The sequence below is a fragment of the Meleagris gallopavo genome, chromosome 3 (genome assembly GCF_000146605.3).
Source record: "Meleagris gallopavo isolate NT-WF06-2002-E0010 breed Aviagen turkey brand Nicholas breeding stock chromosome 3, Turkey_5.1, whole genome shotgun sequence".
NCBI classification, from domain to species: domain Eukaryota; kingdom Metazoa; phylum Chordata; class Aves; order Galliformes; family Phasianidae; genus Meleagris; species Meleagris gallopavo.
In genome coordinates this window covers 55,824,765-55,849,707 of record NC_015013.2, presented here as the reverse complement: position 1 = coordinate 55,849,707, position 24,943 = coordinate 55,824,765, and the positions used below count along the sequence as shown (strand labels likewise).

Below are 24,943 nucleotides of genomic sequence, written 5' to 3'. Positions count from 1 at the left end.
ATTTCCAATTACTAACACCAATCACCTTTTTTGGTAGTACTGGTTGGTTGGACCAACTGCTGTGTAGGAGCACTTGGGGGAGCTAGGGGGGAGACTCCTCCTTCTGCTTTGAACAGAAACAAAGCTCCTGTCTCTCTTGTCTAACAAGTCAGTCAAATTTACCATCTCAGGGCTGTAAGCCAGCTTACCTTTCCCTTGCAGGGACTTTAATACAGGGCTGTCACTCAGTACATGTCAGTGAACAATACCATGATACGATGCATCAATCTCTCACTTGGATTCCTGGATAGTATACTGCCTGGTGAGCTCCTCTCACAACACGGCAACTTGCTCAGAAAGTGCACTGAGCTGGGCACCCATGCACCTGTGACAAACACCCACTTCTGCCCTCAGACCCTGTGGAGTCTTCCAGGCTCTGGAGATCTCCGTAATTCGGAGTCTGGGCTCTGCCTACATCCCTTCAATCTCTCTGGTGAGGGTTGCTGGCTCCTGGCAGCTCTCTCTTGGGTTACTCCATGCAGGAACTCTCCTGCACAGCATGATCCCCCATTCTGTTCCAGAATATGCATATTCTGGACTGGAGCTGATAGCTTCCACTTTATCTATACTGTATAGATACAGTATACACAAAACTTATCAAAGAAACAAATAATAAAAGCCTGCTTTTTCACTTTTGGATTAAGAGTTTCAACACTGACTTATAAGGAGTAACCAACATGATGAAGAGAGTGATCATTTTAGTATCCATACATGCATGGTTTAAAAGGAACTGTATAAATATATTAAGCAAAGATACCTATATTTAATATCTATGTTGCTTAACAACAGGTGACAAGTAAATTTTTTCACGGAGTAGGGAAAATTAGGATATTTTAGAGTAAGGAAATATGTCCTGTTTTAGCAAGTTATTGTCTGTATACTCCATATTTCTAATGCCTCCTGGTTGGCTAAGAAAATACTGGGACTTACAGTGGATTCTTTCTCCATAAGCGTACGTAATTTTTACCACTGACTGTATGAGAAACAGACCTGAGCTCAGGCAGACTGGTTAACTGGAACCATGAAGGCAATTGTACTCATTTCCAAAGAGGTTTTCCAAACATTTTTATGCTTCTAGCACTTTTGCAAGGCTTGTGCCAGACTAGCTGATGTCATTACGATCAAGTAGTGAGAATGGGAGGGATTCCCAGCTGGTATAGCATTAACATAGCTCACATCTGAAGTTGCACAATTGAACAGCTGGGAAATACATTTGAAACCAAACAGTTCCAGGCTGCAACGCAACTAATCTTGGCAGATAAAATCCCAAGTTAGGAAAGGATGCACAGCTCCTTTCAGAATTCTCAGTATGAATACATTTTGGAGTCAGCATTTATACCAGAGTTGTCTTTTTTTCTTTTTTTCTTTTTTTTTTAACCCAGTAGGCTTTGACATGAAAAGCATCTTGTGTGAGCTGGTACAGGGACATGTACTTATAGCTTTCTATATCCTAGGAGTGGACCATAGCTTCTGGGCCAGTGAACACTCTACATCGGGTCTTCTAACTTCTACAGAAATTGTTTTATTTATTTTGAATAAGTATGGATTCATTAAGGTGAGAACTGGACTCTAACCCACAAAGGTTCCAGGTAAATGTCCTATTCAGTAGCCTGTATAGTCAGTCTGTGTCTGTCAATCCCAGTTTTCTATCTGGAATGCAAAGAATAGCAGTTCTAATAGCAGTTCTAGATGACATGGTGGAACATGAGACAATAATGTACTCTTGCAGAAAACAAACAAACAAACAAAAAAAACCCAACAGCATCTTGGGCTGCATTGTAAGGGTAAGTAAGTTGGTAGGTTGCAGGAGGTGAGTCTTCACCTCCATTCAACACTGGTTGTTAAAGATGACCTTCCAAGGTCCCTACCAACCATTCATGTTTCTGTGAAATCAACTGTAAATTCTCTTCACAGATTATTGCACAACTGATATTGCAATCTAAGAAATTCTGCTCATGTTCACTTGCCTAAATTTATGTATCTAGAAGATTAGATAGTAGTAGAACATGTTTTTGGAAGAAGATTTATGGAACATACACGCAAATTTTAGTGCAGTGCTGTACACAGATATGCTTTGAGATACTGTGTGACATTAATCATTTTCGTAAAGCTGGCCCTTGTGAGCTGCAGTCCAGGCACTCTCAGGTACCGAGAGTTTGCAGCTACTGTAAACAAAAAGAAATATTCAGGGTTGGATTTGACTTCCAGGAATTGCCAAGATTGTAGAACTTCAGAACCATTAAATTAAATATTCTTGCCTACTATTTTTGTTTTCAGATCATCAGGCAACATCTCTTAACCTAAGTATAAAGGTTTTGTAAGTCTCAATACTTGTCTGCTCTCAAGATGAATTAAAATTTTATTTTACACTTAGAAAGACATAAATGCCTTTGCTTCTGTTGTTTACTCTGAAATGTTTTAAGCTGTAAACTGTATACTCTAGTGGATAGTCTCTCCAAATATACCTTTCAGTTTGATCTCTAAGTTCTGAAAGTGTATTGTTTCAGTTTGACACTAGAAACCAAAGTGGATTTTCTTTTTGTATATTAGAATCTCTTTACACTAACAACTCTTTATCTGAATAAATTCCTGTATTTAGATTATTAATACATTTTTAAAAGTTCTTTTCTTTTTTTTTTTTGTAAATCTTAATCATGTTCCACTTAGATAGCCGATGGTCTATTATATCTTAGACCCATATTGATATTGAAACAGAAGGATTTTAGTGTCGCTTTTGTGCAAAAAGAAAACCCCAACAACCTAAAATCCACTGCTTTTTCTCTAGATTTGTTATCTGCCACAGCTTATCATCTACCCACCAGCTCGTATTTCTAATTCCATCTCATGTTTATGTACATATGACATGATAGGCTACATGTGTGCCAATGCTTATGTAATGGTTCTCCAGACAGCTTTTACCTCTTGAAAATGGCATGCTATTCTCTCAGCAAAAATTGTGCCTCACTCCTATACAGCCACCCAGCTTTAATAACTTGGAAAAACATAATGTCTTCCTCTGTATATTCTGACAAATTTAAATGAAACAAAAAGTTCAAAAGTTACTGAGGATGGACTGACAGAAACACAGCATAGTTTCAAAAAATCTTACTGCTTTAGGAAATCTGAAAAGAGACAACTGAGAGACTAAAAAGTCTGGTAGTTGTTATTATGATGAAGAAAACAGCACCTACGGAGTAACAGTGAACTGATCTACTGACCTGTTACAGTTGAAGCAATACACTGAATTCCTGGATGCATCCATGATTTCTACTTTTTCCAGAAACCAGCCACTTGCTTTGAAGCAAAGAAAAAAGAAATACATATATATATATATATATATTTATATATACAAAATATATCTAAAACACAAATAAAGCAGAAGGAAGGTTTCTCATTTCATTTCCAAATCTGTGTGGTTCAATACTTTTGAATGTACCCATTATCAGTAATACAACTGAAATGTGGATAATTCAAATGAAAAACAAATTCTTACAGTTTTACAGAGGAAGTCTGTGATGATTTTGACAGAAAACATAAAGGAAACTTTTTGTTACAACTTAACTCATTTTTCCACACTGAATGGAGACAGTATAAGACAAATGAAACAGTGCATGGCAATATTGGATACATTCTTGAAATCCCATTTTACCTTTTTCTATAGTCTGAAATAGAAGGGCAGATTGGCAAAATGGTGTCAAGACATGGAAGTGTGTGTGAAGCAAAGATGTGTCATTGAATTCTTCCGTGTGGAAAAAATGGCACCCACTGACATTCATCAACACTTGTTGAACATTTATGGAGACCAAGCAGTGGATGTGAGCATGGTGAAGCAGTGGGTGGTGTGTTTCAGGAGTGGGGACAGTGACAGTGGGTCACCTCCACTGGTGCAGATTTTTATGAGCACAGCATTCAGATTCTTGTTCATTGCTGGTGAAAATGCATAGCTGACCGTGATGACAATGTTAAAAACTAGTCTTTTGTATCTGAGAATTTGCTCTATCAAATAGTGTAATTGTGCTCTTTGTATCTGTTGTAGAATGATTCTCAAGTTCACATTTCTTGGGTAGCAGTGATTCAGAAGAGCATCTCCATTAAGGCCAACGTTTCTATCTGTTCTGGCTTTAAGAAAGTATTTAACACTCTAGTACAGCCAACTATTTTGTTGGTTGAAAAAATGCCATCATTCTTGTGCTAAAGCTTTTTATTTCATGCAACATTTAAATATGATTTTTTTTTAAATAAAGTTTTATTATACTGAAATGCAGAGATTATGCTGATGTCTTTCGTTGTGTTTGCCAATGCAAATGCTTAATAACAACATTTAAAAAGTAATTAGAATCACACTGAAATTGCTAGCAGCTGAAAACATTTTGGTATTCTTTGCATATCGTAGAGATTTTCATATTCACATATTTAGAGAAAAATTCATATAGGCTAACAACCAAAATAATTTTATTTCTAAGTAAGCTAAAAATATAACGTAAAAATATTTTCATACTGTACCAACTTAGATAAACGTAAAGGCTTAGCAACATTTCTCAATTTCCATGGACTTTTTCAAACAACTATCTAGAATAACTAGGTCGTAAAGGTGCCCAGGTTTTTTATCTTCAATTCACAGGAGTCATTTATTGAAATTGCAAAGTATTTTCGGAACTTCTTTAATGAAATTTTGTGAATGCTTTAATATATCATAGACTCTACTTGGAATATATGACCTTTCATGAAATCTCCGTAATTCAGAGTCAAGATTATTAGCAATAAAATTTTACAGTCTCTCAGATTTACACAGCACTTTATAAACAAATATTAAGCTATGTTTGCTCTCTTGAAAAGTTTATAAGCTTATGCTTTACCCTGTATTGACAAAACTCCAGCAGACCTCACTGAAAGCTCCAGGTATGAAGAAATCCAGAAACAGATAGGAAAGATTAGCAAACACACATAACATTTCAAAGAATTGCTACTTTTGTGGAAGCTTGTGCAGATAACAGCTGATGTGACAAAGGATATTTGGAGACAATTTCAGAGAAGAAAACAGAGGAAGGAAGAAATGGATTTAACATGAATTACCACACACCTGCTAGGAAGGCAGTCTTTACAACTATACTATGTTTATCAAGATATAGGGAGGAAAGGTAATATTGATGGTTTGGGATCCAGGAAATAGAGTTTAACCTGCATTTACTCTACAGATTTCTGTGCAACTCTCAGAGCACCAAAAGCCTGCTGATGTAGAATTCCCTGGTGTTAAACTGATTTGTATACAGCAGCTAATAGTAATAAAATGAAAGTCAGCAGGCCTATCTTATTTCAATGGATTATATACTTTTTGAGTTTTCAGTACCATCACATGTTTGACATGATTGGGTAGTTAGAAAAATACTGTTCAACTTTTGCCTACATTTGCCACTAACAGAATTTTGCTTGGTTCGTTCTAGGTATGATAAACTCTTGCCATTCCATAAATAAGGGTGTTGATTTTTTTAAAACCTAAATACATTTCTTTTTTATCAGATAAGTTTAGTTCATTTGACTAGAATATCTCAATACAATGAGACCTTTTTGACTCAAGCTGTACACTAACTGGAAATTCTACTCAAATACTTGTATCTCCAAAGTTTGTTCATTGTTTTTTGTTTGTCTGTTTGTTTGTTTGTTTTCCATAAAGCCACTAAGTGTTTAAAATATTTCATGCTGTGATGTCCTATCTCATGTTTTGATAAAATTCAGCATTAGATATTATATGGAATGCAATGCATCAGGAAACAGTTTTTGTCATCGTGATTTGATTTGTACATTGTTTGATCTGATGCACTACAGTGTTTTCCTTATAGTTTAACTTTTACAAGAAGAAAAGCCATGTGTCAAGGCAGTCTTATGTTATTCAATACATCTAATAAAAACTTTGGCTGAGCAATGATTGAAGTATAAAACCTTCAGAGTTATGTACTAACTAGATCTCTGATAGAAAAAAGCAAAGATAAAATCAAGGGAAATCCGATAGGAACAGAGGTAGTGTAAGCAAGAGAAGTCAAACTGACCTTGTTTGTATACAGATTCATATTAACTAGCAGTAGCAGTAGCATGACTTCAAAGGCCTGTCCAAATGTCAGGCAAGTCTTCAAGCAGAAGATTTTTACAAGCTTAGAGAACACATGTAGTATACTTACCAAATCCTTTTCCATCATGACCAATTTCAATCGAACGTAGGCTTCCTAATTTTTTAGTCTTAATCTTGAAAGTATCAACCTTTAATATTGAAAAACAGTTACTAAAAATAATACATAAATTTTTGGAAATTTATACTTTAATTTAGGTCAGCTTCAAATCTAAATCAAATGCAAAAATATCAGTTCAAAATAGATGGATGACATCTGGTATGATTTATTTTCCTTAGACTTTTGGCAGAGATTTGCTCCTACTAGTTCTCAGTTTAAACCTGAAAGATCTGCTTTTGAACTTAAGTAGGAGAATCATTATCTCTTTCCTGACTTTCATATAACAGAAAAGTATTTTTGCTAGATATCATGAATTTTCAATTGATGCAATGTCTTCTATAATCTTGTCAGTTTACAGTACATAAATATATGTTCAAGAATGCAAAAAATAAAGGCTTTTACACAATGTAGCATTATATCTACCAGATATTTCATTTAAAATATTCCCTTGTTTCATACTACAGATTTTAAAAAAGAAAAATAATAAGATCCCTTTTTCATAAGGCATTCCTTAAAAATGTCACTGGCTCACATTGACTTAGCTAAATTGCTAATTAGCTAACAATGCAATTTCTGTGTATCTAATCTTTTTTTCAAAGAACAGTGATACCTCCAGTGTGCTACTAGACAAGATGCTCTTTTGCTCACTCCTACCTACAGGTAAGTATCACAGAATCACAGAATGGACAGGGTTGGAAGGGACCTCAAGGATCATGAAGCTCCAACTGCCCTGCCACATGCAGGGCCACCAAGCTCCATGTTTAATACTAGACCAGGCTGCCCAGGGCCCCATCCAACCTGGCCTTGAATACCTCCAGAGATGGGGCATCCACAACCTCTGGGCAGCCTTTTCCAGCACCTCACTACTCTCCCTGTAAAGAATTTCCCCTACTTCAACTTAAAACCATTTCCCCTTGTCCTGCAGTTATCAACCCTTTCAAAGAGTTGATTCCCCTCCTGTTTAGGTACTCTCTTTAGGTACTGAAAGGCTGCAATGAGGTCACCTCGCAGCCTTCTTTTCTCCAGGCTGAACAAGCCCAGCTCCCTCAGCCTGTCTTCATAGGACAGGTGCTCCAGTCCCCTGATCATCTTCGTGGCCCTCCTCTGGACACTCTCCAACAGCTCCCTGTCTTTTTTGCACTGGGGGCTCTAGACCTGGACACAGTACTCCAGATGGGGCCTCACAAGAGCAGAGTAGAGGGGGAGCTAAGTAGCTTCATAATCTTCTCAGTATGAAAAACAATACATGATAAAGACCTTTTAGAAGATATCCACAGACATCCTAGCTGAAAAAAAACTTGAAATAAATTGCACATAAAAAGATGCTCAGTATTGCTGGAAATAACGAAGTAGATCTAACAAGGAATATATTGTAATGGAAGTTTTAAAGAAGAAAGGTATGGGAAATGTATTTGTTTCTTGCTACGTAAGGGTAACCATCATTATACTGCATTGCACAGATGATAAGGAAATGGAGGAATTCCTCTGCCAAATTAACATGTTTATTACAAAGATGAGAGCATTCTGTTGAGGAACTAGGATGTCTTGCAGAGAATCAGCACTCTTGTGAATATATTTGGATCTGAACTATAAGTCTCTGAATATTCTAAGTATGATGGATATCAACATCAGGTTGGCATGCGTGGTTCCATTTTGTCTGGCTGTAGGCTTATGCATTCAGCGAGGCTCTCTGCATTAGTTTCCATGGCAAAGTAAAATGATGGGATGCAAGAGACTGATATATTCTCAAGCATAATATTCAAAGTTTGTGTAACAGCAAGGAATATTACACATATATTTGCACATGCACAGGCAGTGCATGTTGTGCATTTCAGAACAAGGAAATGTGACCGGGCAGATAAGTGTAATCAATATAAGGACGTGTATAAGACTATGAGAACAGCAATACAGTCAGCTAGACACAACAGAGTGAAGTGTTCCTTGGTTACTCTGGAGAAAAGGCTAAACATAGAGATAGCTGAGACCATATCTCATGTAGTGATGAGAAAATCAGGATAAATGCTTGAAGTTTTATAAGCTCATGCACAGATTTCATATTTACTTTCTCAATCTAGAAATTGATAGAAACCTTTATGCTCACCATTCCTTTTTCAAAGGGATCTTGATGCTCCAGTGACTGAGAGAGGTGAAACACTTCAGATTTGTCTTCATTCCCAAATAAAACAATATGCACATTGGCATCAGTTCCTGCCCCCATTTTGTGACCTGTGTATACTTTGATAGTATACTCTGTCTGATTTCCTTCTTGACTTCCTTCTTTATTTAAGTCATTTATACCATTCTTTTGTTTGTCTCCTCCAATGACAAAAGATACTGGGATTTCTCTCTGTATTTCTGGCTTATTTGGATCCACAGAAAATGCTCTGCAAAACAAAACCCATAATTTTTTGTAGTAAGTAAACCATATGTTAAATAAAAAACCCTATGAGTTTATATGGAACAGTTGAAGATGGACTTTCAAAATACTATACACTGACTCACTCACTTCATGATGGTCAGTTTAATCCAGTGCCTCCTTACTGTTTTCAAATATTATGCTATAAAATGATTAGCTTTACATATGATACTTACTCATTCACTTCAAATACGTAGATAGGATGATCTCTTACAGATTCTTTCAATTGCAATTTTTTAATGTCCAGTTTGCAGTCTACAAAGAAGCAAATAAAATATAGCTATAATGTTTTACTGCACATCTTGGAATTAGATAGAGTCTGATAATTATGTAACAGTGTGTTTCATACTACATTAAAATATAATTTGTTAATTTATTTATAATAACAATTGTCTATAAGATCCTGGTACTGTCCCAACATCCATTATTTTGTTCCTATTTAAAACCTCTACTTAGAAACTTAAGAGTAAGCATTTTCTTTGTCTTTGTGAAGTAAAGGATTGATGTCTTTACCACACTTGGAAGAACAGATTCAGCATGACTCAGGTTCATTAGAAGAGGGAGAGCAGGAATATGTGTCTGATATTTCCTCCTTGTTTGACAAGAGTTAGAACTCTGTACCACAACAGCACAAAGATTTACTGAATGGTAAGTATGAAGGAAGTTCAACTTTTTGTATATCTCTGCTATATGAGAAAAACTGCTGTTTGAATTGATATTTTGAATTTTCTGTTGGGGGATAGTTGTGAAGACTACTTGCTTTCTCTTTTTTTTTTTTTGGTATTATTTGTCCACGCAGCACTCTTAAGCAAACTGAATCCCAATGTCTTCTGGTGTGGTCCAAGTCCCTTTAATTATATCAGTAGGAGTCTAATAGTATCAGGCTCTTGGAGAGGAATTCAGGACATGGTGTAGCACTCATGACCTGCCCAGATAGATCATGGAGATGATCAGAAGCTCAGGGATCTCAGACCATGCATGTAGCGAGGAAAGAGCCATCTGATCTGAAAAATTAGCTCAGATTGTGAAAGTGGCATAAATAAATAAAAAAAAACCACACCATCTGAGCTGACCACACTGGTCACACCTGAATTCATTCACTAAAGAGCTTTTGATCTTGAGGATTTTTTGTTCAAAGGGGCTATCCCCATCCTCCCCTTTCCCACTATAATATACTAGCTTCGCATCATGCCTCTACTGAAGCATCCAGAAGCTGAGCAGATCATGTTGGCTACCCAGTCAGTATGTACATGCTTACTGCCCAAATCTCTTTGATGATTATATACATTTTTCAAATTTGGCTGAAACTAGGTGGTGAGTTTAAAATATTACTATGAGGAGCCAACAGATAGGCTAACAAGACAGAGAAAATAGAAGTGTATAACCCTTGCTTTTCAGGAAAGCCGTCTGAAAATGGTCCACTGTAATACATAATAAGTAACAATTTGCAATTATATAGCAATTTTCATTAATGGACTTGAAAATATTTTACAGAAATACTTGAAAACATTTATAGAAAATACTCCTTAATGGTATGATTGCCATCCTACAAATGAGGCACAGAAGAGTGAAAGTTTTGGTAATTTTAAAGGAATCTGATGGCAAAACTACTGTTTGCCTAAAAGAGGTAAAAACCCCTTCATGATGTTACAGCAAGAAAATAGAACAGGCGAGGAAAACAACAAAAATAACTATCGCAGGACAACTGAACAATACCAGTTTCTTAAGTCAGAATTATTTTCTTATACCATGTATTAATAGAAGAATATAATTATTTATCTTCTGTTTTTCTTTCTTGTACGTAAAGGAATAGTTTACTTTCTTAATGACTAATGATACAGGTTTCAGAACCAAGGATTTTAATGCATCAAAATGTAAGATTTTTCATTATAAAATATTATTATTTTTAAAACATAGCAAAAGTAAACTAATCACAGTGATTGTGTTGCCTTTAACAGGAGGTAAACTGTGTGATTCACGTCACTAGCTTCAGAGAGCAAAAGTACGTTACCTTTCTTACTGCTGATTACGAGAACAACTTTGTCCACTTCTCCCAGTTCAACAGCATCCATGATAACAAGAAATGACTAAAATAAAAGCATTCAATGTTACAATCTTAAACCATATTGTACTAAGTGTATAAGACCTGAAAAGCATGTATAGGAAGTACAAGAACAAATTAAATGCTAAATTTTAGAGTAATTTAAGGTAGAGTACCTCATTGTCATCTCCCTGCTGGACATTCTGCAATGACCAGAGAAGGGATCTGTCCCCTGTGTCACCATAAGTACCATATATACACGCAGTCATATGCACTACGCTTCTGTCAGTCAGTATATTTCTAGAAAATACTGTTAGATGATACGTAACCACTGCAATATTAAGCAGAAAGAGTCATGTTAATACCATTCCACAATCTTGCCCAGCTATTTTACAACATCGCAATGTGCAGTCAGGTTAAATAAAAAATGACACTTGACAATTATAATAAAATTCATTTTTCTCCATATTTTTCCGTAATTTTGTCCTTTAAATATCTTGAACACTAGTGTTCTAACATCTTTAAATGAGAGACAAAGGATAAATTACCACAGTTATTTACCTGTTTCTTTTAAATGGCAAATGCCTAATAGATAAAATCTTAATGAGTTCCAAACATAAAAATCACTTTGGGGATCTTTGCAAAGACAAAATTTAGCTGGGGAGATAAGTTCTTCAGATTTCATCACCTAAGAGATGAGGAGAAAAGCTTCTTGGATATAGTTCACAACATCTGAATTCCTATTTTGAATTTCATTGTAGAGGAGTACATCCTCTGACAACAGATTGAGCCCAAGAAGACAAATCTATCCTGACAGAAGTTGGCACTCATAAGTTTGGGCAGATCATGATTTACACAGTGGTTATAACATTTACTTAATTGAGGACAAGATAAGAACATCTGAACACCGTTGAAGCAAATACATTCACAGAGCATCTGTTTGTGTTCATTTGTTTGCATTTTATTCACAGCATCAAATTATGTGAGCATTCTGAATCTTTTAATCATATATCTATCTTCTCCTTTGTATTCCTATAGACACCTTAGTGGAAGGAGATGAATCTTGGCCTTGCAGAGGTTTCTGCAGAAAATGGCTAAAAGCTAAGATAAGGGCAGTGAGTATTTGCAGACTATTTGCACCATTTGGAAGTCAAGAAGACAAAGTACAGATATAGCAAATAGCAGGATGTTGTTATCAGCTTTCAGACCTAATGATCATCTAAATACTGAGTACAGAACAAGAACCAGCACTTGTCTTGATTCCCCAGCATCAGTAATAGGGAGAGAACAGACTCTTGATGCATGCATACTGTAATTGAGCAAGTGCATGGAAATAAATCCTAAGTGCCAGAGAGGTATACAGTTTTATCTGGAAAGGTAAAGCTTACAAAAAGCCCAGGATAGAGCTAAGTTTAAAATGGAAATAAAAAATTGATGCTGCCAAAGTGATAATAAATCATGACATGGTAGGATATTGGAGAAAAGATGAAATACAATGACTGAATGGGATATGGTACTGTTTCAAACAAGATAAAGAATGAGGAGAAGAAAAACTATGCTTGGTCAGGGAAACAATGCAATGCAATCACTAGGTCACTACACAGAAGAAAGAAATCTGGATAATGTTATTTTTGGCTGTATCTCTGATTTTATAAGTGATCTAATTTTATTATACTTGACCTCTGCTTTGACACAAACTCGCAGATCTCAAACCTGAGATGTGAAGCTAGGATGGCATTCAGGAGACTCACTTTGAGGGTCAGAGTTAGGGACAACCAAGTGAGACTGCTCCATTAGGGAGGATGGGACTGGATCCAGGAGTGACCCCAGCTAAGCAGTGCCCTTCGTGTCCAGGAAACAGTCCTGCAATGTCTGTACATGGCAGTCAGTGCCATTAACAGTTCCAAACATGGCAGAAGATGAAACAGAACCCAGAAATTATCCTGATGGTCCAATTTGGAACAATAGGAGAAAGGGACAGAGAAAGGGCCAGAGACAGAACTGAACACAAGGCCATAACATAAGTTTTAAATCCATTCAGAATACAGAGCCAGAGACAGGAATAAAAGCAAGTGTACGCCTAGCATAGCTCAGGTATGACTTTAAGTGATTGTCCTGTGCTCATGTGCAGAAGGAGGTGGCTGGAGGCCTCAGACGAGGCTGCTCAGGGCAAATAAGATCTATTAGCTTATGATGGCCTTGACAGTCTGTAGCTGACTGAAGTTTGAGTTGAACCAGACTAACAAAACTAAAGAATGGATAGAACTGATGGATAAATTGTACAAAGAAGGACAAGGGAAGGAAACCAATGAAGGAAAGGGTAGAAGGCTAAAATGCTTTAAAAGTGTCTTTGTTCAGGTAGTGGGGTCAAACAATCATATAAGTGGGCAAATGAGATTTTATATCTGTAGTGAATATAATAGACTGGAAGGAGGAAAAATGAGAGGAAATCTCTGAAAAGAAATTACATTCAGTGGGACAAATTAATTTTATAAATTTCTGATGATTTCATCTCTGTGTGAACTATAGCTCTATTTTAATTTTGTGGAAAAAAATCTGCTATTTCTAAGTAGCAGAATATGTTTTTATTTAATCTTTTCATTAGTTTATTGTTTTGCCTTAAAAGCTACAGAATTGCAAAGTTCATTCACCTTCTGTACAACCACATGAGTGAAGGTGAGAGCATGTCTTCATCTCTAGAGATTGTTGAGGTGTAAGCAATCTCAAAGGAGGGTACGCTACAGAGGAACTATTTTGTATATACTCAGTTGGAGGCCTCTTCCCATTAATGCACCCAAAAGGCGCACGTGAGCTGGTACACCACCAGTTCTCAAGGATTTGCACTGTGTTTTATCAGCTGCGTTTTGATAGCTTAAAATTAGCCATTGGAATATCCTTCATCACAGTCTCAAGTACAGAATAAAAAAAAAAGAACCACCAAGAAATGAAATTCTAAGGCACTTTAAGAATGATGGTATACTGAACTGCATCTGAAATTAAACAGCACAGAGCTTTTAGTTAAGGTGATTATGATCAGCTGCTTTTCATTACAATTAATGCATTACTGGTTTTCTTTCAGCTGACAAAAAGAAAACCAAGGAGAAAATAAATTAGATTTAGAAATCTGGCAGAGAAGCATATCTGTTTTGCACCATAAATTTCAAGTAGGTTTGTTTCTAAAAGATTCCTCTGAACTCCATGCAGGCCACCTGCTGTGGAGCTGCTTAAGGCTCTTGGACATAAAATGGCAAAGATCTGGGGGAATGTGTTTCACATTGTCCTAGTTTTTTCTTTCTTGTGGTTACAAATCCCTCAATGACGACTTTTAAAGCATATGTGGAAAGAAACACACGCAACAACAATGAACTTTTAATTTGTTTTCTCTTTTACTTAAACACATAGATCATATAATACCTATACCTTCCCTGTGTTTTTTTTTTTACCAACCCACAGAAAATAGGGAAGTGAGTTTTTTTCAACCAAGTCAGTGATGGAGCCAGAGTAAGAACTAAAGTAATTAGGGCTCCAGTCTCTCTGCCTATTTCTCCTCCATACTGCATCTTACTGCCTGTGTTTCTGTGTGCATCCACATCTACCTTCAATACAGCTGCATGAGAGTGATCTGTCTTTTGCAAGGGGTAGTCTTCTGCTTGTGCTAATCTGAAGGATTATTTTTTTTTCAAACCTGCTTATTGGAGACAAAAGCCATGACACCCTACTTTGTATCTATACCGTGCAAGTCTTTTCTTCAAGTGAAAATCACAAAATATGAAATTTATATTTTCATTTGCATTAATAATATGAAAAAAGAAAAGAATCACCATTCATTCTACTATTTGTATGCTTATAGCTAGAATTTATGAAGATCTCATTAAAATTGGGTCATAAGTCTGTCCAAAGTGTACTGGAGTCATTCATTTAACACCTTATCCATATCACTGAATAAGTCAGAATAACTGACTTATTCTTTACTCATTTGTTTTCTGCATGAAACTCAGACATAAATTATTTTAACATTAAATATCAGTATTTGATATGTTTATTGAGAATTATTCTCTCCAGTGGTAGCATTTAATGAGAATCGCATTAGAAAAGTATGGAAGATATGGTAGTTTTTAGGTGAAAGGATTTCTTTTATATTGCTTAATAAAGATAACAAGAAAGACAATTGTTGGGCTAATTTTAACAGATATAAGTATTTGGAGTGCGTAAGAGTAATGATAAAACTTATGTTTATATGTCATTTTGAGCTGGCTTTCTTTTCTTTAATTATTTCTGCAAGAATATTGGTTGGAACATACAAACAAACAAAAATCACTTAATAGGAAGATATAAAAATAGTAATGCTATAAAAATCATGCTGTTAATGTCAGTACTATGAACAGCAGAGGACTAAACACAGAATAGAAATATTATGATGCTACAAGAAACAAATATACCTTAACATTATTCTGTATAGCTTTTAATAAAAGTTCTGTACAAGAAAATAAGTATTGCACTTCACACTTTACGATACACAGGAATTAAGCTGAATTGATAATATTTTCCTTAACACATTTTAAATTCTTATCCAGACCTTATGAATCATTAAATAAACTCAATAAAATTTTCTGTTTTGATAGACTGTAATATCAAGACATGTTAACTTCCGGGACCACTCTACCTCCTTTATGTATGTTCTTACCTACCAGAAAGTGCTTCTTTTAATGGCCACTCTACAGGGAATTCAATCCATCTGTCTCCATTAAGAGAAAGAGGAAGTGTTTTATTTATAGTGAGACTAAAGGTATCCAGGGTTGATGTGTTCTGCATTTTAAAGTGATGAAGAGACAACTGTGATATGCTGCTTTCCAAACTCTGGAGTCCAAGTCTGACTTTATAAACCATACCCAAATCAGATGGTAAATTTATCTAGGAAATAAAAAAAAAAAGACCTTGTAAGTTACAAATGAAGATACACAGACACATGCATAATCAATTTTAAGGAAGAGGGAAAGTTTCTCCTAAGGGATCAGCAATGACGTAGAATCATAGAATCATAGAATTGCTCAAGTTGGAAAAGACCTTAAAGATCATTGAGTCCAACCACAACCTAACCATACTACCCTAACTCTAACAGCCCTCTGCTAAATCATATCCCTGAGCACCACATCCAAATGGTTTTTAAACACATCCAGAGATGGTGACTCAACCACCTCCCTGAGGAGCCTATTCCAGTGCTTAACAACCCTTTCTGTAAAGAAGTGTTTCCTGATATCCAAGCTAAGCTTACCCTGGTGCAACTTGAGGCCATTTCCCCTCGTCCTGTCACCTGTCACCAGTGAGAAGAGACCAACCCTGCTCTCGCTGTAAGCACCTTTCAGATACTGGAGGAGAGCAATAAGTTCTCCCCTCAGCCTCCTTTTCCCAGACTAAACAGCCCCAGTTCCTTCAGTCACTTTATAGCCCCATTAGCATCAGTCCTGATGCAAAAATTCAACGGGTTCAAACGCAGTAGAACCTGGCTGACTGTGGACACTTACAGAAAAACCATCTTTGTACTCCAGGGGCATTCATTGTAATTATTCTATCAAATTCAAATTACATCATGCAGAGATTTTTACATGTAAATACTTAATGTCATGTAAATTGAGATGCATTATTAACTATGAGTATTTGTTGACAGAAAAAAAAATATATACTTGACCAATGTGAACTTGAAAAAAAAAAAATCTGGAATGCAATTCAAAATTCCATATATTTGAATATTTAAATCTGCAATATTTACATTATATACATTATTATCTCTCTGCATGAGGAAACTTAAAGAAAATGCAAATACAGACAAGCCTATGTACTATTTTACATCATATGTTATTTGGTTCTTAGCTTGATGTTCCAGTTTGTTTTCCATGGAAACTGGATTTGACTTGCCGTTGCTTCCATAAAAAACCATAACCAACTTGGATATATTTTCTGACAACTTTTCAAAGTCTTTTTTTGTTTCATCTTGATGTTTTGTTAAGTAAATCCTCCATCTGCCTTCTGAACAATTAAAATAGAGAAAATAAAATGGGAAAATAAAGATTAAAAGGTATTCCTGATTTCATATGTTAATCAAAGAACTTGAAATAAAATTCATAAGATGTATCTTAGTGTACATTATTATATAAGCGTTATTACATAAGCATTTCATTTGTATGCAAATCAGCTTCCTAATATATTGGTATTTCCCACTACTACAAAAGGGCAAATACTGTCACTATCATTAAATATAATGCCATATTGTGATGAAAACATTCTCCCATTATTACTTCAAAACTGATGAATAAGACAGCGGATGCAATCCTGGAAGCTGTACCTGAATTCATTTGCTCTTTTCCTAAAGGACAGATAGAAGTGCTCTTCCGCTCTTGAATTTCTAATTAAAAAAAAAAGATAGAAGACCAAATTAATAATTTTGTAAAACAGTATCCAAATAATAATAAATGTGTGCATTCATGTCTTGTGAGGCAATTGACTAAGTATTGCATCATTTAGATTAAAGATTTAATAGGAAGTGTACAGTGTGATTTTCTATCTAAGTAACATCTATACATCACCTACTTAATGAAGTGACTCTAGAGTTATCTCTTTACCGTGAAGTGGTTGTAACCTGAAGATTCAAGTGTTTTTCACTTGAAACATTTATACAGTTCATGCTGCAGACAAATCAGAACTAATGGGATATTTGTACTGTCCTTTTCCAGGGTTGATATTCCTCCTGTTGGTTTCAGCGGGTCTTGGTATAGATCAAAACTGCTTGTACGCATTAGATAGAGGCCTGAACCAAAGATGGAAAGTTTTTTTTCAACTAGGTTTGAATTTGCCATTTATTATATATAATTAAATAAAACAAACAAAACAAAACAAAAAAAAACTTGAAAACTTTCTTCTACCAAATCACAGAATTACTGGAGCACAGAGGTTGGAAGGTATGACTGGAGAATATCTAGTCCAACCTCCTGCTAAAGCAGATTCCCTTTTGAGGTTGAGGTTGCACAGTACAGTTCCAGGAGGTTTTTGAATATCTCCAGAGATGAGACTCCACAACCCCTCTGGACAACCTGTTCCATTGCTCTGTCACTCTCACAGTAAAGAAGTTCTTCCTCGTGTTTGTATAGGGCTGGGTTCCAGTTTGTTCCTGTTGCTCCTTGTCTTGTTGCTGGACACCATCAAAGAGAGCCTAGCCTCACTCACTTGGCACTGGGCACTCTCCATTTAGATATTTACAAGCATTGATAAGATCTTCTCTCAGTCTTTTCTGCTCCAGCCTGAACAAACCCTGATCTCCCAGCCTTTCCCCATAAGGGAGATGCTCCAGGCCCCCCAGTCATCTCTATATCCCTCTGCTGGACTGTCTCCAGTAGTTCCATCTTTCTTTAACTGAGGAGCCCAGAACTGGACACAGTACTCCAGATGTGGCCTCACCAGGACAGAATAGAGGGGAAGGATCACCTTCCTTGACCTGCTGGCCGAGGATGCCGCAGATCTTCTTGGCCAAGAGGGTAAACTGTTGGCTGTCCACTAGGACACCCAGGTCCATCTCTGCATAGCTCCTTTCCAGCAAGTCAGCCCCTAACCTGTACTGTGCGTGTGGTTATTCCTCCCCAGGTGTAGGACTCTACACTAGCTCTTGTTGAACATCATCAGGTTCTCCTCCACCCAACTCTCCAGCCTATCTCGGTCTTGCTGGATGGCAGCATGGCCTTCTGGTGCTTTGACAACTCTTTCCAGCTTTCTATCATCAGCTTGTTGAGGATCCATGTTATTCTTTCATCCAGGTCATTGAAGAAGATGTCCAATAAGACCAGACTCAAATCAATGTATTCTTGTAGAAATAGTAAAAAAAGTTCAGGTTTTTTGTTGTTTGTTTTAAATTTTGAGTAAAACCATATTATATTATCTTATATAAACTAGATATGTGTTACATATACACAGTGGGAACACAAGGGGTTGTATCTAAACATTAGGAAACTCTTCTTTACTGTTAAGTTGATTGGGCACTAGAACAGATACCCATAGCATAGTGTTGTCTTCCTCCTTGGAGACTTTCAGTGGTTGTCTAGACATGTTCTGGGCAATCTTCTCTGGCTGGTCCCACTTGACAGCAGCCCAAAGTATGTTCTGTTTCTGACAAAAACTACCTTAACACTGTGGCACAGATAATGTAAAACACTCTTTTCTCCATTCTTTATACATAGTTTGCCCTACTATTTACCTCACTTTTATTATGTCTAGCAAGTGGAGGGCAGAAGTATTCGAAGGTGAAAAAAGTTTTTGAAAGTGAAGTAGAAGTGAAACTTGGAGAGGCAGCCTTTTGTAAAAAGAATAGGCCAAATTTATTGCCATTTACTCCACTGTAAATCTGGGTTAACAATGCAGAAATTCTCCTCTGGCAAATAGCGGTTATTAAAAAGTACCAAAAAAAAACAATGTTTCCTATATAATGACAATGCTCTATTGTGCAATATTTTAAACCATAACTTGTTTGTAGAAGCAAATCACATAGCTGCATTCTGTGTTTGGAATGAATTTTTTAGCAAAGGATAGTTTGAGGATTGTATTAACCTGTGGCATTCAGAGTTACTGAGGCAGATCTTTTCCCATCACATCTGTCTTTTAGCCATGTTTGGGCCATAAACAATGTTTCTGTCCCAGCAGTTGCTAATTCTTTCACAATAATCTTCTCCAGAAGCCAGTCAGAGCCTTTCCCTTTCTCAACCACTATATCTTGCAGAGTCCCGATATCTACTGCCTCCAACTGAAAAACATCTACCTGGAAAATTCAGAATAAAAAAGACATGACTATTGAAACAGAACCAAACTAAGTCAACAGTATATTTTGAAATACGAAGGTGAGAGAAAAATCAGGATTATTTTCTTCAGTAGTTTAGTAAATACCACTAGAACCAGAGATGACAAGTTTAAAGACGCATTCAAAGCTCCTGCATCAAGCAGGACTCCATTTGTGGCTCTGCAATTTATTGCTACAACACCTCCATCTCCCCAGATGGATCGATCCATTCCTCATGCTCACTTCCAGAGAGATTTTCATTACCAAATTTTACATTTCAAAGTTTACAGCGAAACCATCATAAACACTTCTTATTTTCAGCAAAATATACCTACCTCCTAAGGCACTTTTTTGAGGAATGAAATGCAGGGAATGAGAAGAATTCAGAAATTGCATGTTATTCTCTTTAGAAAGAATGGCAAACACAGTCCCGAATTTGAATTAATATTTTTAAGACTAGTTATAACAAAATTAATTGAACTTAAGTAAAATGCTAGAGAAAGTTAAGAGTTTAAATTAGTTCTAACATTCACTGTAGATTACAAAGTCCACAAAATTTTGTAAATATTGAGAACGCTCAAGTAGGATCCCTAAAGAAAATTGAGAGATGTTATATATTAAATTTTTTCAATGTGATTTTGGCTAATTATGGTCTAATATCTACTTACTTAGCTGGAAAGAAGAGATTAATTTCTTGGCATAGAAACCTTTCATATGTTTTGCTTTATACATTTATGAAAGACCATTGCATTCCTATAAGGGTTCATAACTTGTAGAATCGAATGTTATTTGCAATGGAATATGTAGTACTATTTAAAGATATAAAGCTTTTTCTCAAGGTGATTGGATGACAGTAATGTTAATTGAATCATGAGAAGTCTTTGCAGCCTAATGCACTTTGAAGTTGCTTAGCCAGGACAAGATGGCAAAAATAATTATTCAAAGGATCTCAGAGAGACAAGAGAGAAAAGCAGACCTCTTGCTTTGCACTATATATCTGTGTTCCCTGGTCAGGTGTTCCAGGTAAAGAACTGATGAAAGATTTGGGGCACCAACAATACCAGCTTGCAAATTAATCACAGCCGCACAGACTGGTAGAAGACTGGTGAGACCTCTGGGTCTATCTGGTCCCATCCCTTACTCACGCAGAGCATGTTGCTCAGAGCCACATTCAAACAACTTGTGAAGATCTCAAAGGAGACTCTACAACCTCTCTGGGCAACCCATGCCAATGGTCTATCACCCTCATAACACAGAATCATAGAATCATAGAATGGCCTGGGTTGAAAAGGACCACAATGATCATATAGTCTCAATCCCCCTGTGTCCCAGTTTGTGCCTATTGCCTCTTCTGACACGGGGCGCCCTGAGAAAAGCCTGGCTCCATATTCTTTGCACTGTTCCTTCAGGTATTTACAGGCATTGTTGAGATCCCTGTGAGCATCCTCGCTTCCATGCCAAACAGTCCCAGGTGTCTTAGCTTCTTCTCACAGGAGAGGCAGTGCAGTATCTTGATCATATTGGTGGCCCCACACTGAACTTTTTCCAGTATGTCTATGTCTGTCTTGTATCTGTGTGGGGGGGGGAGTGGAGGAGGAGAGCCAGGCAGGACTGTACCCAGTTCATGAGGTATAGCCTCATGAATGTTAAATAGAAAGTTCACCACTCTTGGTGATAATTGCTTGTGATAATTTGCCTAATGTTGCCAAGAATGAGACCCACCATGAGATAAAATATTGCACATATTTAAAAAAAGATCCCCAAGCAACAAAATAACTTCAGCCTTTTTCTTCTCTTGATCCATTTTTAGTGAGATACCTTTAACTATTTTCCTCATTTTTCATTTATGTGTGTGTGTGTGTGTGTGCTTTAATAGTTCCCTAAAAAATAATTGCCAACCTGTTGTTGAATTACTCAGCAGCTTCTTCTAGACTGAAAAACAGTGTTATTCAAAAACAACTACACTGCATCGCCTAACCATCAGGCTGTGTTGTCGTATGAAAGAGGAAAATGAGAACAGCAAGCTGACAATAATCTTAAGAAAAAAAGTGTTAAACACTTGAATTGCTATTCTGCCTTATGATGAGGTCTTCAGCTACTTGGTGAATTTAGATTAGCAAATACATAAGAAGGAAATTAAAGTTTTCAGGATAAGGATGTACTCCAGCAGCAAAGCACATACACTGCAAGGACTGAAATTCTTGGTGGACTGCAGAACTGCAAGAAAAGAACCTCCTCGTTATATTTTTCGTAGTTAAGTAAAAAAAGTAAAGTTAAATGTCAAGATCATAATTATATTTTATTACTTATTGGATTTATTTGATGACTGAACAGCACTAATTTGAACTGTTAATTTTCTTTAACTGTGATATAAGCTCAATCACTTCTTTATTCTGTCTTTATCTGTATTGATAAAGACACAGCATTAGGCTCATATAAGCATATAAATGCTTATTAACTGTATTAAAATATACAGAGACGGAACACAAGTGAAAAACACAGACAAACTTGACAAAGAAGCATACAGACTCTTGTCTCAGCTAGTAAAGCATTCTAAGTCCCCACAGTCTGAAAATTTATCTTAAAAAATACTAATTTCTTCTTGAAAACAGTTATGCTTATATTAATACAAAATAATTTAATTGGAAGCAGATAAAGAAGTTCTTGTCAAATTATAATCCTTGTTAAACTAGAATTCTTTTTAAGACAAGAGAGTTCTCCAAAGGATGGCTAATTTAATGACACTACCACCACCACTTCCAAAAAAATCTGCTGTCAATGAACCACTTTTGGAAAGGAGAGAAGCTTACAAATGAAGAAATATACACAGAATATTCTGCAGATTTTTAAACTTGTGCTGTCTCCAAAAGTAGCCTAGTTGGGTCTGATTTGCACTAAGTTTGACAGTTACTAAATTCTATTAAACTAGAAATTTCTTCACACAGCATCAGCTAGAGAATTTGTGCACCATTCTCCCTAGTGTCCATCCAAAAGCAGATAGTAACTCAGGTACAGTACATACTTTGGGTTACTAACCTGGATAATCCACCCACAGATAACAGTTTCTACATATTGTTAAAATTTGAAACATCATTTTTCCTTGGAAAAGATGTATATTTTAGCTGAATAAACATGAAAATTTCAAAGTTTGTTTTGCAATAGGCATACTACCTCAGCATTTTTCAACATACAATGTCAATGTGCCCATTTTAGAGCATATAAAAACTCAGAAATTCATGCTAAAATCTGCAGAAAATTCAGCCATGTCATAAATTAAAAATTGAAAAAAAAAAACAAAACTATTAATTAGACTGGGAATTGTGACAACTGAGGTAAACACATCTCACAGAAAAGTTTACATTTTGTCTTGCTGTGTACATATACAAAATGTAATGAGCTTTATTATAGCTAAGAGCCAAAAAGAAAAAAGAGGAAAAAGCAGCAACTATAATTGTTAGAGATAGATGACTGATTTGCAAAGAGAATTTAGTTGCCAAATCTAATCCACGTTTCACAAGCTACCTGCAAATACAGAGATTTCAATATAATTTTAACTAATTTAATTATTATTAATAATTTAATATATTTCTGGACTCATTTCAGATGATGAACTACTTGCAAATCAGAATACGCAAGCCCAACAGTTTGCATAGCATTGCACTAACAGGTCTTGGATGTCAGAAAATACTTTCTCTCTTACATGATTTACAAATGAGGACTTTTTAAGTCACTGCAGGCTTAATTCTTTTGCAAAAAGAGAGGAGAAAACACAGAAGATAGATAATCCTACAGGATATTAAAGCTTTAAAAACTCACCTTAGGGAAAACAATGTTAATATTTGTTTTAGTTACTACTAGCAAGTTGCATTTGAATGAAGAAATGTCATGTTAAATATTGATAATAATATATATTTTCTAATTCAGATGGTCTTACGTGGAATTTGCTCAGAATAGTCTTAAAATTATTTGTATATGTATAGCCCACTAAGTGTTCTTAACTAACACTTCCTGGAGAAAGATACTCCCCAAGATTGAGAAGTTGAGACAGGCAATGTGAGAGCCTGCATCATACCTAGGAGAGTTCCTCTTGCAAAACCTGAACTGATGCTTTTCATATTTTTCAGGTAGGAAGATAAACATCGAATAAAAACAATCGTGCCAGCAACATTTTCAAACTACTGGAAGTTTAATTGTCGCTAACTTCCTTTCAGATTGTCTCTGATTGTTTCTTTTCACCCCTGGACCTGCGTTCTGAACATTTCCTTGTAATCTATAACCCAGTTTGGCTTTATTTAGCACTTTTCAGTGTCAGTGCTAGCAACACATCGGTCTGTAGCAGTTGCAACAGCTCTTGTAACAGAAGAAACATTTCAACAAACACTATGCAATATTTACCTTTAAAAATGCCAATCATTTTATAGACTCAGTACTGAGAGCCGATGGTTGGTTAATGATAATATTCCCAGCAGAACTGAAAATGGCAAGTCAAGACACACCATATGCTTAATTTCATCAACCTTTATGCACAAGTGATTTGCTGTATTGCTAATGTTACTATCATTTTAACAGCATTTTATTGGAAAAGAAGTTAGTGTCTAGATAAAGAACCATTTCTATTAAGCTTAGAAAACTTAGTGATTTTCTGCCTGATTGTTTTGATCTCCCTTGTTAATCTGGAGAAATTCCACTGAAGTCATAACAGTTTTAGAACTGAGAGGCAAAATAAAAGCCCCAGTAACACTGAACCTGAATCAGAAAGAGCATGAAAAGTGTCTGAAAAATGTCTGAACATTCCTGTAGAAGGAAAAAAATGAGAAAAAAATGTATTTTGCTGATTTTCCCTTTTCAGACTCAGGTTACATGTGCTCTTCCAGTTATGCTAAACAGAACTGCACTAGCCTGTCTCAAATGTTTGCTTATTCCTACCTCCGCTTAAATGGAGATTATCACCAGTTCAGCTTACCACCATAACCACAAAATCAGCTTGTCTCCAGTCAAATTTTATCAAGAAAGCAAGTAGAAAATCCGAAACTATTAATAACATTCATTGTTTAAACTAAAAAAAGTGTTTGAATGCACGCCACTATACCCGCAAACTTTAGAGATGGGAACATTGGGTGAACAGTTGAAATAGCAAACACTGATTGTAGTAAGCTTTGTGAAAAAATAAACAATACATCTGACTGTGACCTCAGCATCTTGCAGTCTGTGTTCTGTACAAATATAAAAAGCCAAATCTGAACTTACTCATAAATTCAAACATTTTTGCAAGCAATTTTTTTCTTTTATGCAAAATTCTCATTTGGAAATTCATTGAAAATCTTTTTGTGAAAAAAATTAAATCTTCAAATTACAATGAATGCATAATCTGAGGTTTCAGATATCCCACAGCTATCATGATTTATCCATTT

At 36.0% G+C, this 24,943-nt stretch overlaps 1 protein-coding gene across 1 annotated transcript in view; it reads right to left on the bottom strand.

Moving 5' to 3' along the window:
• LOC104910342 (lipoxygenase homology domain-containing protein 1-like) overlaps positions 1–24,943 on the bottom strand; it is a 193,812-nt gene that overhangs the window by 5,643 nt on the left and 163,226 nt on the right. The window contains 10 exon segments of the mRNA XM_010708935.3: positions 3,258–3,333; positions 6,213–6,291; positions 8,362–8,644; positions 8,853–8,931; positions 10,688–10,763; positions 10,894–11,048; positions 15,406–15,628; positions 16,563–16,741; positions 17,058–17,117; positions 19,307–19,514. Coding sequence (XP_010707237.2) covers positions 3,258–3,333; positions 6,213–6,291; positions 8,362–8,644; positions 8,853–8,931; positions 10,688–10,763; positions 10,894–11,048; positions 15,406–15,628; positions 16,563–16,741; positions 17,058–17,117; positions 19,307–19,514 — 1,418 coding nt within the window.